This window comes from Hippopotamus amphibius, chromosome 9 (genome assembly GCF_030028045.1).
Source record: "Hippopotamus amphibius kiboko isolate mHipAmp2 chromosome 9, mHipAmp2.hap2, whole genome shotgun sequence".
In the NCBI taxonomy this organism is placed as follows: Eukaryota; Metazoa; Chordata; class Mammalia; order Artiodactyla; family Hippopotamidae; genus Hippopotamus; species Hippopotamus amphibius.
This window is the reverse complement of record NC_080194.1, coordinates 101,259,823-101,275,302: the sequence shown is the minus strand read 5'-3', so window position 1 is coordinate 101,275,302 and position 15,480 is coordinate 101,259,823. Positions and strand designations below refer to the sequence as shown.

The 15,480-nt window shown below is 40.9% G+C and overlaps 1 protein-coding gene across 13 annotated transcripts in view; it reads right to left on the bottom strand.

The window, feature by feature from the left end:
• EXPH5 (exophilin 5) overlaps nucleotides 1-15,480 on the bottom strand; it is a 91,583-nt gene that overhangs the window by 7,650 nt on the left and 68,453 nt on the right. For 5 of the 13 annotated variants that reach the window (XM_057747610.1, XM_057747608.1, XM_057747612.1 and 2 more), the window contains 2 exons: nucleotides 10,426-10,471; nucleotides 2,635-2,770 (listed from right to left, as the gene is read on the bottom strand). In XM_057747610.1, the coding sequence (XP_057603593.1) occupies nucleotides 2,635-2,770; nucleotides 10,426-10,471 (182 nt within the window). Of the gene's footprint in view, nucleotides 1-2,634; nucleotides 2,771-6,767; nucleotides 6,936-10,425; nucleotides 10,472-14,822; nucleotides 14,887-15,480 lie in introns of all 13 variants that reach the window. The other 8 variants (XM_057747609.1, XM_057747617.1, XM_057747618.1 and 5 more) reach the window with 5 other exon arrangements.

Genomic DNA, 15,480 nt, shown 5'->3' with positions numbered 1-15,480 from the left:
CAATGCCTTAAGAACATAAAGCTACATTTTCTCCCCTAACAATACATTTTAATCATGATTTCTTTCAGTGCATCTTTTGTATCACTAGGTAGCTATAATGTTTCCAACTATGTCAACCTCAGGGGATTGTAAAAGAAATGTAAGTCTGTAAATAACATGTGAGTTCTTAGTTGTACTTAGTTGCACATTACTGCCAAAAGTTTAGCACCCAATTTATTAACATACTTATTTCGATGGACTTGAGCAATATACAAAATTTTAAGTTCTATAAAATATTGTTAAATGATTTGCTTTTCCTCGAAAAATTATGACCCATCAGCGCTCGTAATATATAGCACTTTCTATGTGTCTGTCAGGGATGGGTCTAAGCACTAAATAGATTAACTCACTAAACCCTCACATAACCTTAAGTTTGGTACTGTTACTATTCTCATTTTATAAATGAGGAAAGCGAGGCATGAAGAGAGTAAGCTGCCCAGGTCACACAGCTAGGAAGTGGGTCCAGGCAGCCTGTCTCCTGCATCCACACATGCAACCACTGTGCCACAAAAGTTCACTTTTCATTTTTCCCTTTAATGAGCTGAAGATGATTTCACTGTGAGCTCACAGTGTTACAAGGATGTGAAATTGCTGTTGTCAAACACTGTTCACTTTCCTCTCAGTAGCAAGGCCAGAGAGTGGTGTCTAAGTCAGGCCCCAGTGGCCTCCTACAATTGCCAGGACCTGGGCCAGCCTGAGACCCAGGGCACATGCTTACTAGAACCACCATCTCTGTGATCTCAGGAAAGTCACAGGATACTTTCAGCTGGTTGGTATTTCCTTGAATTGTTTATTGAATCATATTTGACATCTTTTCCTCAATAAAAACCTGCTAGAATTTAAATACAATCCTAATTTTTTAAGATGCCCTAAAATCCACCTTGTAATAGATAACTTTTTATCATATTTATGTTACAATAAATATGAGTAGATTGTGCATTTTTTAAGAAATGTTCATTAAAAATTAAATCTGATGTCAGAAATAAGTTATGGGATTATTTAAACTGCTGAAGAAGTTTTTGGTTTATATATTCTGAGTTACATAAAATGGTGCACTCTCTTTGGTTACTTAGAATTATTTGTCATTAAAAATTGTAATTGTAACTCTTCAATGACAGGAAAAGTGAGGTGTCCCAGTAGCCAGGTGAATGTAAGTGAGATGTACTTATGATGTGCCAGTTATGTTAGGACAGGTGCTGGAGGGGTTTTGATATCTGCTCTGGATTTCCCCCACCCTATTTTTTTTCCCCCACCCTATTTTATTTGTAAGTTGGTACTCTTAAGTTTGCATAGCCAGCAAAAGAACCAGTCTTGAGCATTAAAGATCTATAACTAAAGAATTCTTCAGGGAAACACCCTGTCAATGTTTTAATGAAAAAAATTATTTTTACCCCCATCCCTGAAATAATTTATTCCCTACATCCACAAATAAAATAATCAAGCAATGCCAAAATATAAGGCAGGGCAAAAAGAAAAAAAAAAAACCTACATAAATGTGTCTTTAAAACAAATTATAATGAAATCTCTTTGATTTCTTTTTTCCCTTTCAAGCTGTTCACGGGTGGTTTTTTTTTTTTTTTCCTCCTTAAATAAAGTTTTTGCTGACTACAAAAGCAATACATGGTTATAAAAGAGGTAAAATCACCTGGAATCCTTCTTGCCAGAGATAACCACTCTTAACATCCATATCATGGGACTTTATTCAAAGTCACTTTGAATCCCAAAATAATACTGCTATTTGACTCACAGTTCTTGAGGTCAAAAAAATTCCTGTTCTGCTTCTCCCTTTTATTTTCAGAGAGGTCATTTTTTTTTTCCACTTCATAGAAAGTAGCTGTCCTCTACTAGCAAAACCTTTGTTTTGGAACAGAAGTTTTCCTCTGGGTCTCTCTTCTCTGAAGCAAGTTCTCTGCCAGTAACCATCTTACCGAAAGGAGTCCCTAGGTTGACCACCCAGCTGGATGGCTCTCAATGAGCGCACCACCTGTCCTAAGTATAGGGTTGAGGTGACATCATTGCCCTTGAAAACTGAATTTACTTCCTCAAGATGAAGCTGGTGAATGAATTCAGACTTCACTTTTCAAACGGCCAGGCTTATTTTAATACAGAATAAATTATGTCAAGATGAGCTATGCTTATATACTAAGGTCCCTGTGTACAAAACATGTCTGGAATCTGTTTAGTCTTTATTGTTATCTATTGTACAAGGTTAATTGTTTAACAACAATCAGGTTTCATCACAGTGCATTTAGGTCCTAATCAGGAACAGTAAAAGTCTATTAAGAACAGTAAACTTTATAGATATATTTCCTAAAGACATATTTTTTCCCTTTTACCTGAGTTTAAATATTAACGTGATTACAACTCCATAGATTTATCAGGCCTTGATCCAAGAATATATGCTTAGATTATATTTAAATATAAGATTCTTTAATATTTGTGTTAATAGCATGTAACCACATCCTCTTCAGGTAAGGTAAATAAGAGTAAAGTACAGGGTTTGATACAGTTTGAGCGCTTTAATACAGACTGTAATTACTACTTGCTTTCCTTTAGTTCTGGGACTTCCAAAGACAATTCAACACATAGACTTACCTTGGAAAAACTCATCCTCTAGCAGTGAATCATCCCACGGAGGCATGCTACTTCCCTCCCTCATGCCTGCTGGCTCGGGGACAAACGCACCGTCAATGGGTTGATTTTCCAGAGGTGAATTGTATGTTTTTGCCTGCTAATTTTAAAATAGAAAATGTAATATATTTCTGGACCTTCCCCAGCCAACATGTTCCCACAAAAATATCCCAAGCTTAGAAGTCCTAGTCTAAGGATAGCAAATCAATTTTCCTAACATTTATTTCTCTTTTGTAACATTTTGTTGGTTTTGCAATTTGCAAGTGATCCCTTGCAATTTGCAACTTCTTCATACCTACATTAATCCCTTTTAGTATGAGCCTCTCCCTGCAAAAGATCTCCTACAAATTTACACAGCACTACAAAAATCTTAAGGAGGTTCCTGGAAAATAGGAAAGAAATTGACCTCTCTTGAGTGGGGAATGTTGTCTCTCTAACCCTCGGGGCTGTAATTTTAGATGTCTTAACACTGTACCTATTTTCTATCAAGAGGCGGTTAGCTGAAACTTGGGGTGAAACTTAAGATTTGTGAACCTGATGGATTTAGAAAAAACAAAAGTATTTCCATCCACAGAAATCATAGAATGGTAGAACCTCTCAGATACACATAAGGAACTGATTAATAGTTCTGAAAAAAAGGCACTGAAAAGCATGACCTTATAAATTTTTTTGAAAAACCTTTGCTAGTTTTATAGGGCTTAGGAAAATGATGTAGAGCTAGAGAGTTGTTTTCCTTTCTTTACTAGCAAATTTTATCTTGATTTCATCCATCACTGCCCTACTTCTAAGTTTTAATTTGTCTTTATAACCTTGGGGAATTATCCCCTCCCACACCTTCACTTCCTTTTGCCAAAACTCCATTTGCATTTCCTCTGTCAAACTGGCTCTGCCACTCATGACTGCGCTTTAACTCCTCCTGCCAACATCCCTGCACAAGGCCACTTCCCATGCCAACTGCTGTATTTTCAGTTCACTTTCTATCCAATCCTTGCATCTTGAATCCCTCTTCCCCAAGTTTTCTCTTTTCATTTGACATTCACTATCACATTTAACCTCATCCTGAACGCTTAAGGCCAAATCTCTAATCTTTCCAAAGCTCCAGCTTTTTAGCTTCTCCATCACAGGTCTGTGCAATTCTAAAGCCTAGGTTCTCAGACTTCCCTGGTGATGCAGTGGTTAAGAATCTGTCTGCCAATGCAGGGGACATGGGTTTGATCCCTGCCCCAGGAAGATACCACATGCTGCGGAGCAACTAAGCCTGTGCGCCACAACTACCGAGCCTGTGCTCTAGAGCCCGTGACCCACAACTATTGAGCCCATGTGCCACAACTACTGAAGCCCATGTGCCTAGAGCCCATAACAAGAAAAGCCACTGCAATGAGAAGCCCAGGCACCAAAATGAAGAGTAGCCCCCAATTGCTGCAACTAAAGAAAGCCTGTGTGTAGCAATGAAGACCTAACGCAGCCAATAAATAAAATAAAATAAAATAAAATAAAATAAAATAAAATAAAATAAAATAAAATAAAGCTTAGGTTCTCTTAATCCCTGCATTCCTCATAATCTAATATTTTTACACCTGTCTGTTTTCCTCCTCAAGATCTAGGTCAGTTATTTCTTACAGAAGCCCTGTCCAAATTTCTTTGCCTTGTCATTTTCAGTTATATGGGCAAGCCATAATTGAATACATACAGAATAATAAGAAAGAAATAATCCAATGATAATTTATCAGTTATTGCATATAATTTAACACACATATTAAATTCAGAAGTAAACAACTATTAGAAGCACAATATAACTATAGGGATATACCAATTGGAGGTAATAAAACCAGAAACTAATCATTTGAGAAATGAGATCAGTTACAGTTACACTTTTCTCTCTCCAGTATGTCAAGGTATTCTCTTTGGTGCCCTACCTACTGTCTCTTCAAGTCTTTATTTGTGCTAATAACAATTAGCCATGAACCTTGTAAGTCCATTCTTCCCAAAGCTGCAGAGTAGATACATTTAAGAGAACAGTAAGCATCATTGTCTCTCGACCATTTTAACATGCAAATAAACTTCAGATTTCCTCCATGTAGACCAGAGTACATCCTTTTTGGCCTCCTGGATCACATTCCTATATAATGAATTTATAATGACGTAAAAAATACGTGACCTGAACACTCAGGTGAAGAGATGAACTTCTCTAGGCGGAAAGGACTTCTACCACCAAAAGACCGTGACTATAAAGTCCTTTGGTTATATTTCTGCCCAGATCTTCTGCTTCAAGGCCAAACCTATTCACCTAAGATAGTAAGGATGTTTCTAATACATGGGGATATTATATGACTGAGAGAGGTAAATCCTTCCGGGGCTCAGAGCACACACAGATCCTCAGTCAGGGGTTAGTCTTAGACTCTGAATCTTCCTCCGGAGTGTTTCACGCCATAACATTATCATAAAAGAAGAAGCCTATTTCCCATACCTGGCCTAGAAGATGAGGCCCAAGCATCTCTGTGAAGCAAAACCGTATCAAAAGCCTTCTCCAATTTTTGATTTAAGCCTTTCCTCCCCAACTGCCTTTAACCCCCATGCTCCAAGTTCCCTACACACAGTTCTCTAAAATGCTGGGAACTTCTGAGAACTCCGCGCCTCTGCTCCTGAGCTTGGCTCTTTCTCCTCTTTTTTCTCCTGGAAAATATCAGCTCACCCTTAGGAGTCCAGTTCCTATATCACCCTCTCTGTGAATCCTTCCCCAATTCTCACAGGAAGAATGAATTACCATAGTATTTTTTATGCACCTCCGGTATTACACCTATTATTTCATATCAAAGTTGTTTACATTCTCTCCACTTTTACGCTGTCACTAGACTTCTACCCTTCCTCCCCGAATCACACATTCTAATCCCCGCTCTGATCTAGGAAACTAGGAATTCACAGACACATGAATAAAGATCCTGGAAGTGGACCAACTTCTAAAATAACTAAGAACGCATAGTATTCTCCTTTGTATCCCGAGCACCTAGCATAGCATCAGCATATTAGAGACTGACTCAGAGTTACTCAGCTGAATTCAAAGACTTTGCTTCCCGCAATAATACCTCCCACTTCTGAATTTCTCCAGTACATTCCTGTACACTCTTTTGGTGCTATCTTATATTTGAACAAAATTACTTGTTTACTCAGTTTTCAATATACTTTAAGAATACCTTCTCTCATTTGACCCTTAGAACAAACTTGTGAAATAGGCAGGGATTATCATTTCTACTTTGCAGATGAAAAAAACTGAGTCTCAGATAAGCAACTTAAGTCACAGGAATAACAATAGGTGGCACTGGCTATGACACTCATATGGTCTGATCTCTCATCCTATTTTCTCCACTATATTGCTTTGTATTGTTATTTTACTAATGTACGTATCTTCAGTTAGGTAGTAAACTCTCTGAAGACAGGAGCCTTGCTCTAAACATTCTATGCTTTCCAAGCACACAGTTATGGACTGATTTTCAATTTACCAAGGTAGAAAATTACATATATTAGATTTTTAGTGAAGATTATTACAGAAATTGAGACACTAATATTTACAATATTAGGACTCAATATGGCATGTCTGAGGTAGGAAAGCATAATGGTTAAGCACAGGAATTCTACACAAGTCCAAATCCTGGGTTCTTTACCTTAAAAGCTGTACAACTTTGGGCAAGTTGCTTAACCTTTTTGTTCTGTACCTTAGTTTCTTTCTTGGAATAATGGGAAAAAAAAAAAAGATAACAATGCAACAACACCCCCCTCATCTCATAGTGTTGCTGCAAGGCCTGAATGAGTGAATAGTTGTAAAACACTTTAGAATGGTGTCTAGCACTTAGTAATTCCTTATTGTTAGCCATTACTAGTCTTTCTGTGGTTACAGAGAATTTCCTGGAGAACTCCTGCTGGTGCTCACAGCCTAATGAGTTAGAAAAGTGTCTTACAGCATTGGAGGCCAGAGTCTTAAAAGGCTGGCTTTAGGATCTCAGTTACAGTCCTAAACGTGGTACAGAGAATGAGGCCGTTTTTCCAACCACAACTCACTCTGCCGACAACATCTGCAATTCTGACATAATGAGACAACAAACCTCTGTCATAGAGCAACCTCAGACTATCTGAGAACTTCTAGGGCAGCCAAATGTGTAGAACAGCTGTCGGAACTGAAGCCTACGCTCACGGATGTTATCAACTGGCTTGGTGAAGTCAACGAGTTCATGTTTTCAAGGCGTTCTTGAATTTATTCTGCTTCTGTTTTCCTGCAAAGATCAAACCCAGCATTGCACCTTGTGGCTTAAAACCACACATTCATTTCTTCTTTCAGTTTCTGAGTACTCACGTTGTGCCAGGAAGTGGGGGTATACAGGTGAGCAGACACAGTCCCAGCCTCAGGGAGCTTACACCAGCCTAGTGCAGTTAGTGCCACATTGGAGGTGTTTCTAGGCGTACAGAGCTGGCATATCACCTGACAGCAGACCCAGCCAGAATTTGCTCAGAAATGAGGAGTGACCAAGTGGCCAAGGCCATATAGTTTGTCTATCCTCAGAGATGGTGACTACTTGATTTTGGATTCCTCACCTGTAAGGAAATGGTTCTCAAATGGGGTCAATTTTCTCCTCAAGGAACCTTTGGCAATTTTTGGAGATAATTTTGATTGTCACAATTTAGTGCAGGAGAACGACTGGCAGCTATAGGTAGAGGTCAGGGATGCCGCTACACATCCTACGATACACAGGAGAGCCCTCACGACAGAGAATTATTCAACCTGAGATGTCAGTAGTGCTGAGGTGGAGAGAAACTCTGAGCTAGACAATCTCTAAGTTTCTCTTGTCAACCTAAACAAAGGGGTAAACTGAGGCAAGATCAAGAGATGAGTTTATTTAGCAATAGCAAAGGAATTGCAATCTGGGACATGCAAAGTGTAGCAAGCTGCAGGCAAGTCCACTGACTGGCTGAGGTAGGCTGTATTTGGGCAGGGGATGTAAAGAGGGGAGAGTTCAGCTCAAGTCTGAACAAAACAAGAAAAGCAAATGGAGACCAGCTTTGAAAATGTCCTGAGCAGACAAAACCAGTCCAGTCATACAAACAAAGCTCAGTTCAGCTTCTTTTGTGAGGCCAACCTGACCTGGGTCATTTCTTGTTCATGCCTCTGGAGACCATAAGCAAAACTTCACAAGGTTGATATGACCAATTCCCTGTCATTTAAGAAAATTCCAATATTATATCAGTTTTCTGTCAATTAGGCATTTATGGGAAATCAGTCTCTAGGTCCTTAAGTTTTGTCTTCCTCAGGGAACACGCATGAGATTTTCCATTTTATTCAATATATCCTTTGGTTCCATTTTAGATTGAAATTCTTTCACGGTCTCTAGCTCTAAAAATTCTGCTTTCTGAAACCCTTTGCTTCTTTTAAGCTGAGGTAAATGTTTAAACAGCAGCTTCCTTCTTCTTCTTCTTCTTTTTTTAATATTTATTTTTGCTGTGCCTGGTCTTAGTAGTGGCACGTGGGATCTTTTAGTTGTGGCATGCACACTTAGTTGCGCATGCATGTGGGATCTAATTCCCTGACCAGAGATCAAACCTGGGTCCCCTGCATTGGGAGCTCGGAGTCTTAACCACTGGACCATCAGGGAAGTCCCAGTTTCCTTCTCTTTGAAAGGAAGGTCATCCAAAAATGTAGTAAACCTCCTATAAAATGTTGGAATCCCCTTGGTACCATTCCTGCTAGGCTGCCAACCAAGTGGGAGGAAGTTCTTTATCTTAAACCTTGGCAAGAATCTCTGTGGCATCAATGGCCAACTTCCAGCTCTCCGCAGGTTAAGGGGATAGGATTTTCATGGAGAAATAATGGAGATCTACATGTTAAACAAAACTCTTGTCTTCAACAATAGTTTCATTATTTTCTCTCTCCTACCTTTTATAGTAGTTATTAACTGGGAGCTACAATCATTGGCTTGAGTTTCATTTACATTCCCAGTTCTTTTTAGATTGTCACGCTCTGAGTAGTGAAACGGTTTAAGGCAAGCAGCAGTTAAGACTGTCAAAGAAGGATATCGACTAATCCTCAGACTGGACTTTCAAATCCCGAGAACTCCATATTAGCTCTCCTGTTTTACAGCTTCTAGGTGCTCATGGTTTTGTTACGTTCCTCATCTGTTTCAGATCCCACAGCTCTTAAATGGGAAAGGATGGTTAGCTCTGAGCACTTCTCTGAGGAAAAGCAAGATCACAGAAGCATCCTGGAGCAGGGATCCATCCTTTTAGAGAACAAAGCTGCATGTGCACCAGTTCAGTCCACTGCTCAGTTAAAGGAGAGTCTACAGGTAGTGAGCAACTGGGGCTCACGAGCCAGCAGGCTTTGGGGCTGATAGAGCTGTAGGCACTTTTGACTTCTGGCTATGGAGTTCCAGCGGCCTGGGTTTTCTACTCCCGACTCTATCATTTGCCAGTGTGACCTTGAGCGTGATCTTTAATTTCTCAGAACCTCAGTTTCTTCACCTTTAAATGGGGATAATAATAGTACCTACTTCATAGATTACCTCTGGGGATTAAATGAAACGACCTATCTCAAGTGCCAGGACGACAGCAAGTTCTCCGTTAGAGGGCAGGGCTCAAGCACATGAGGAAGAGAGATGGGGTCCACTGTTACCTAGAAAGACATAGCATTACTCTGAAGAAGAAAGGAGGCTCACTTTTGTTTGGGAAGCAAAAAACAACCTCTGTTTATAGGCACTCCCCACCAGAATTCTATCCCATGTTTGTTGAAAAAAGAAGAGAGAGAAAGGTAGGAATTAATACTCAGGGCACAACCAATTGAAAAAATGCCTCTGCCTTCCTGCTGCCTCTTAGGTACCTTCCAAAACTCCATCCTTCTTTCATCTCCAAACCACACGAGTCACACAGAAAGACACAGATGTGTGTAGATGAAAAGTCATGACAGCAAAATAACAAGAAACAGAAAACTTAAAGCTTCTCAATCTTATAAGCATGTGAACACAGAGATAAATTTAAATTTAAGCCCTTTAAGTGGAGGTCCTTTTGGGTCAGTCCCCTCGTGTGACCTTGTTCTGTCCAAATGCATCTCACCTATAAGTGGCTTCCTCTTTGAATACAAATAATGACGTTACCCAGGAAAGGTCTAGCGCAGACCCACACTGGTATGCAAGTTTATTTGGAAATTTTCAAAGCTGGTCTCCATTTGTTTTTGTTTTTCTAAGCACTTTATTGGAATGTAATTGCTTTACACTGTTGTGCCAGTTTTTGCTGTACAACAAAGTGAACCAGCTGTATTTGACTTTGACAAACTCAAACTGAACTCTCCCCTCTTTACATTTGCTGCCCAAATACAGCCTATCCCAAACCCTCAGCAGACTTGCCTGCAGCTTGCTACAGTTTGCATGTCCCAAATTGCAATTCCTCTGCTATTCCCAAATAAACTCCTCCTCTGCCCAACACCTTAGGGTTATACAGGACTGAAACGTGGTAAAATACCGGAGATGTTAGCAATGGTCTCCGTGGACACACGATGGCCTCACTCCTCCTGGCAGAGCCTGCTGTTTGAACATTTTAGTACCACAGCCAACTGGAAACCAATCACAGCTGGGAAACTTTACGCTCTTAGAGGAAATCTAAGCTTCTCAAGTAAATTTAAAACTGCGCCAAGGAGAATTCTAGTTAAGTAGGCAGCCAACCAGGAATTACCTCAATTCTGAATTCTTCAGCATAACCTTTAGTTCTTTGGTTACTTACCAAAGCAGTGCCCCTCACAGACACAGGAGGTATGTGGCCGTCACATCTGTGAAAAGAATTTGAAATGACCTCTTTGAAGAAGCGCCTAACTTTTGGAAAATCAATAGCACGTTTGCTATTATATCTTGATGTTTTGAGAAGATGTATTTCTGATGCTCAGTGGGGAGACATTTCTTAGCGTGCTGTTGAAAAATCTTTCAGAAACATTTCCTATGCTTGCTTAGGATCAATGTTTTACATCTTTGTCACTCAGGTAGCCAAGAAAAATTACATAATAGCGGATTTGTACTTGAACATAGCATGAAGAAATAATAACAAAATGAGTGTTTACTGTGTCAGGCAGTATTCTCATACTCTATAGACATGTTACCTCATTTAAATACATCACTCTTGTCAAGTGGATACTATGACATCTCTCATTTTACAGGTCAGATGATGGAGGTGCAGTGAAGTTAGAAGACACTGTACAAGGACATAGTGGCTGAGTTCAGAGCCGGTCACAGGCCGACTGAATCTAGAGCTCTCCTTCTTCATCAGTGTGGTACTCAGACTTTTCTTGCAAATGGGAACCAGATTTTCTGCTTCTGTACAGTTTTATTTTAAAGAGTGGTTAAGTCAGAACCAGACTCAAGAATTCGTAAGGGAATTTTTAAAAAAGTAAACCTTATAAAGATGACTTCAGGATGCTTATTTTTATAAGTATACCTTACTTATGAAATTATCTTGGAGGAGAACAATTATGCTTTTACTATTTATGTTGCTTCTCTAAAATTCAGTGGAAGGTGAAACATTTTAAAGACATAGGTCTGAAATTGAGATAAATTTTGATTTTTTAAAATCTATAATCCTATGCAAGGGTGTGCTGCCTGAATTGCCGCTTAAGAGTTAATAGACCGTAATGACTCAGAACTCTTGTATGAAATCAAGTCCTCTCCTTCACTAAGAGAACAGCAGGAGGGAATCAAGAATTAAACAAACTGAGACTCTAGGTCAGATCAATTAAAAGTTGCAAGATGCAGTTTTCTTCCATTCAAACTCCTAGCTGCTTCATGGCTCTTGAAAGCTGAACATAAAACCTGGGAGGGCAAACAATTTTCTATTTAAAAGATACCAACATATATTTTATAGTTTAGCTCAAAATTTAAACAGAAATTAAAATTAATATGGATTTTTTTCATATTATTCTGAAATACCAGCTCTATACTAATAATATTTAGAAGTTAAAATACTGCTTTTATTCGTATGCTTCCTTTTCACACAGCTTTATTGAGCCTGCAAGCCTTCTACATGCTAGGCACTACTTTGAGTGCTTTCGGAGGAAATAAATGTGACTGAGATAGAGACCCTGTTCTCTGAGAGGCTTTATTCTAGGAAAGATTAGATACACAAAGAGCCAAAATGTAAGCCACAATGTGAAAAAGACAACACAGAGGCTTAAGTAAAACTCGCTGAAAACGCAGAGGGGCTGGCGAGTACTTGCTGGATGGACGCGGACGGCAACAGGGAGAGAAGGCGATGTCTGAACAGGTATGAGACGCAAAGAACAGCAGGAGCACAAGCCTGGAGATGTGAGAGAGCAGAGGAGGCTGGGAATTGGCAAGTAATTCAATTTGCCTGGAGCCAAGAGAAGGTGCCAGATTGTGAAGATTCTTTCCAGAGCCCTGTAGGGTTGCCGGGCCCATGGTGTACCCACGCAGCTAACACTCTCAACAGCTCCTCAGGCCCCTGGTCTGATCTGGAGGGAAGGGAGCAGGGGCAGGAATCAGTTTCTGAGGGTGGCAGGTGGCATAATCGGGACAGAGTGTCACCGCATGTGAGGGTGGGCTGTGAGTGGAAGGACGTGTGTTCCCTGACAGTGTGCAAGGCCGTGTGGATTTAGGTGGCAGGCAGGGTATGGAACCCAGGAGGCCTGGAGGCCCAGAGTCTCTACAGTCACTTCCAGGCTCGCCTTAAAGGTAACTTATGTTTCTGATGTGAAAAGCTTTCACTTGCAAAGTGAATAAGAACAACAGCGCAGTCACAGAAACTATGCTGATTGAAGTCCTCTGAACCTGGTCACTTTGAGACAGAAAGCTACCTCATCTGCATTTGCTCACAAGTCCGACTGAGCCGTACGTTAAAGATGTCTCACGTGTATTCCCACTTCACCAGCTATAGGCAGAGCAGTTTCTCAGCCTTGGTACCACTGGCCTTTCTTCAGTGCAGTGGTGTGTCACCTGCACTACATGATGTTTAGCAACACCTCTGACCCCTACCCACTAGATGCCAACAGCACCCACCCTTCAGTTGTGAAAACCGGAAATGTCTTCAGACATTGTCAGATGTCTTTCAGGGTGCAAAATTGCCCCTGATTGAGAATCACTGAGCTACAGTGATTTTTCTAAAGTGAAAATTTCATTATGTCACTTCTCTGTTTAATGAAAAAAAAAAAAACGTACAATATACACATGCACACATGCATGCAATACACCAAAATATTAGTGTTTGTCCAGGTCTGGGGGTGAGGGGTGATTTTATCTGTTTTATATATATATATATATATATATATATATATATATATAAAACAGAAAAAAATATATACATATATAATATATGTAATAAGGAAAAGAATGGTATCATTAGAAAAAGTGATGGGTGGCTCCCTGCTGTCTGCAGGACCAAGTCTAAGCTCAGCACTGCATGTATGATGTGCCTACGTTCTGGCCTTTGCCAGCTGCTCCCACCTCACCTCTTATCAGTCTCACCTTACACTGGGTCACTGAGCCTCAGAGATCTGGATGGACTCTTGCTTTTTTCCAGTCGCTGCATCTTTGCTGTGTCATTCTTTCTGCCCGGAACAACCTCCCAACTCTTAATTGCCTCAGTCCTATGCATCCTGCAGAAATTGGCTCTCTTTTGCCAGGAATGCTTCTGGATCCTCCAGTCTGAATTAAATGCTTTTCCTGCAATGTTCTCATGGCAGGAATACTGCCGCACTCACCGTGTTACACCATGATCATCAGTGTACTCAGCTGTTACCCAGGTTGCAGCTAGGCCAGAGGGCATCCCTGTGTGTTTTCCAAAGGGTATCCCCTCCTCAAGATCCTTACTGTCATTTGCCAGAAAACCGCCACAATGAACATGTGAATGAATCCGCGAGGATTGTGATGCGGCGGGCACTTCCTAGAGCTCTGCCCAGCCACACGCAGTCAGCTGGTGTCCCTACTAGATTCTAAAGTCCTCCAGGTGGGGACTTGGCCGTATTTTCACGATTTTATCTCTAGCACTAAACACAGTATCTGATCCAGAGTAGGACTTTGATAAATAAATGAAAGAGAAGCAATCACCTCAGCCATTAGTACCATGCCAGGAATCCTGAAGGTCCTGACCATGGTGGGGTGGGAAGTTCTGCTACCTTGGCCCCCAAACCTGGATGAGCTTCCAAATAACCCACAGAATTAAAAAGCAAAGTGCCCACTTCAGACCTGAATTGGAATCTCAAGGCGGGGCCTGGCTATTAATCCTGATTTCAAAATGCTGATGAAATTCTAATAATGATCAACCAGACCAACTGGGAACCACTCCCTTCGTCTTGCTTCTCCCTCCTGTCGTCACACTCCTACTGTTTATCCTTGGACACCACACCTGGGATCACTGAAGGAGCACTTCCAAAGAAGGAGTTTGCTTACTCTGATTTCTCCTTTGATCTAGGTGTCTTACATTCCTGTGTCCTCCAACTGAAGCCTAGGCACTTAGCAGAAAAAAGGAAGGCAGCATAGTAGGACATTTGGAAAGAGAGAAGAAGGAAGAGGGAGAGAGAAGAAGAGAAAGGGGGAGAGAGAGAAAGAGAGAGAGTGAGAGAGGTAGACTGGGACAGAAAGCAGAATCCAGGGAAAAAAAATAATCTGCCTTTTAAACTTTCCAAAATAGCATCTTTTTCCTTATGTTAACTGAGGTTGCAGCTACACTGCCTAGGCTGTGTATGTCCTATGATAGATCAGGCAAATTTGGGCATCACCAAAACTCTCTGCATCCTCAGGTAAAAAAATCACCTAAAGGAACAGGACAGTGGGCATGCGTCCCCTCACGCCAGGAGAGCAGCTGTCACTCTCTAATCACAGCTGTGTAGTGCGTTCTTCCTATATGCTACGCACTGTGATGGTCCCCAAAGGAAAGAAGCCAGCTTAAATTTAACTGTACATGTTACTCTCTTGTACTTCCACTTTGCCCTAGTCCTTGGGACTACAACAAAGGAAAGAGGAGAGGGGAAAGCAATCCACGTCCCTGAAATCACCACAATGAACTGGTGGCACTGGCTTCCCAGCTTTGACAATGTGTGTAGACATGAGGGGGCCCCTCTGCAGGGACAACTTCATTGTGGAGTGTGCTGGTGCATGGAACAGAGGGTGGCATCTCACCTATTCACGGGGGGATGGGGGGTGGGGGGCGCGGCAGGAGTGCATCGATGGAATAACCAGGGGTCTGGAATAAGAAAAAATAGCTGTAGATACTCCTGGGCAGCCAGGAAAGCTGCATTTATAAGCTCATGATTTACCCTATTAGGTACTTGCTGAAGCATGTGGAAGGCATTTGTGAGGCAGTGGAATTACTGAAATTCTGTGGTGGGGACTGAGCACCATACATCTCAGGCAATAAACACCCCAAAACAAGACACAAGAAAACATAACTTACAGGGAAATGTTAGGAGAAAGATATGCAATCCAGTCAGCCCTTGGTATGCACAGGTTCCACCGATTCAACTAACCGCGGATGGAACCCCTATTGGCTGAATCTGTGTATGCAGAGGGCTGACAGTACATTTTGTATAAGATGCCCTAGCATCTGTGGGTTGTGGTATCCGCAGGAGGTCCCCAGAACCAATCCCCCACGGCTACCAAGGTATGATTGTATATATATGCTTTTCTTGAATTTATTGGCTAGCAAGAAATGAATTAAAACATTAATGGAAAATTTTCTTTGTTCCTGGGGTTGTGGTAGAGTCATAGAGAGTACAGTTCAGTCATTTACAAATAGGATTAAAATAATAATGGGATAATTTGAGAAGTATATACATTT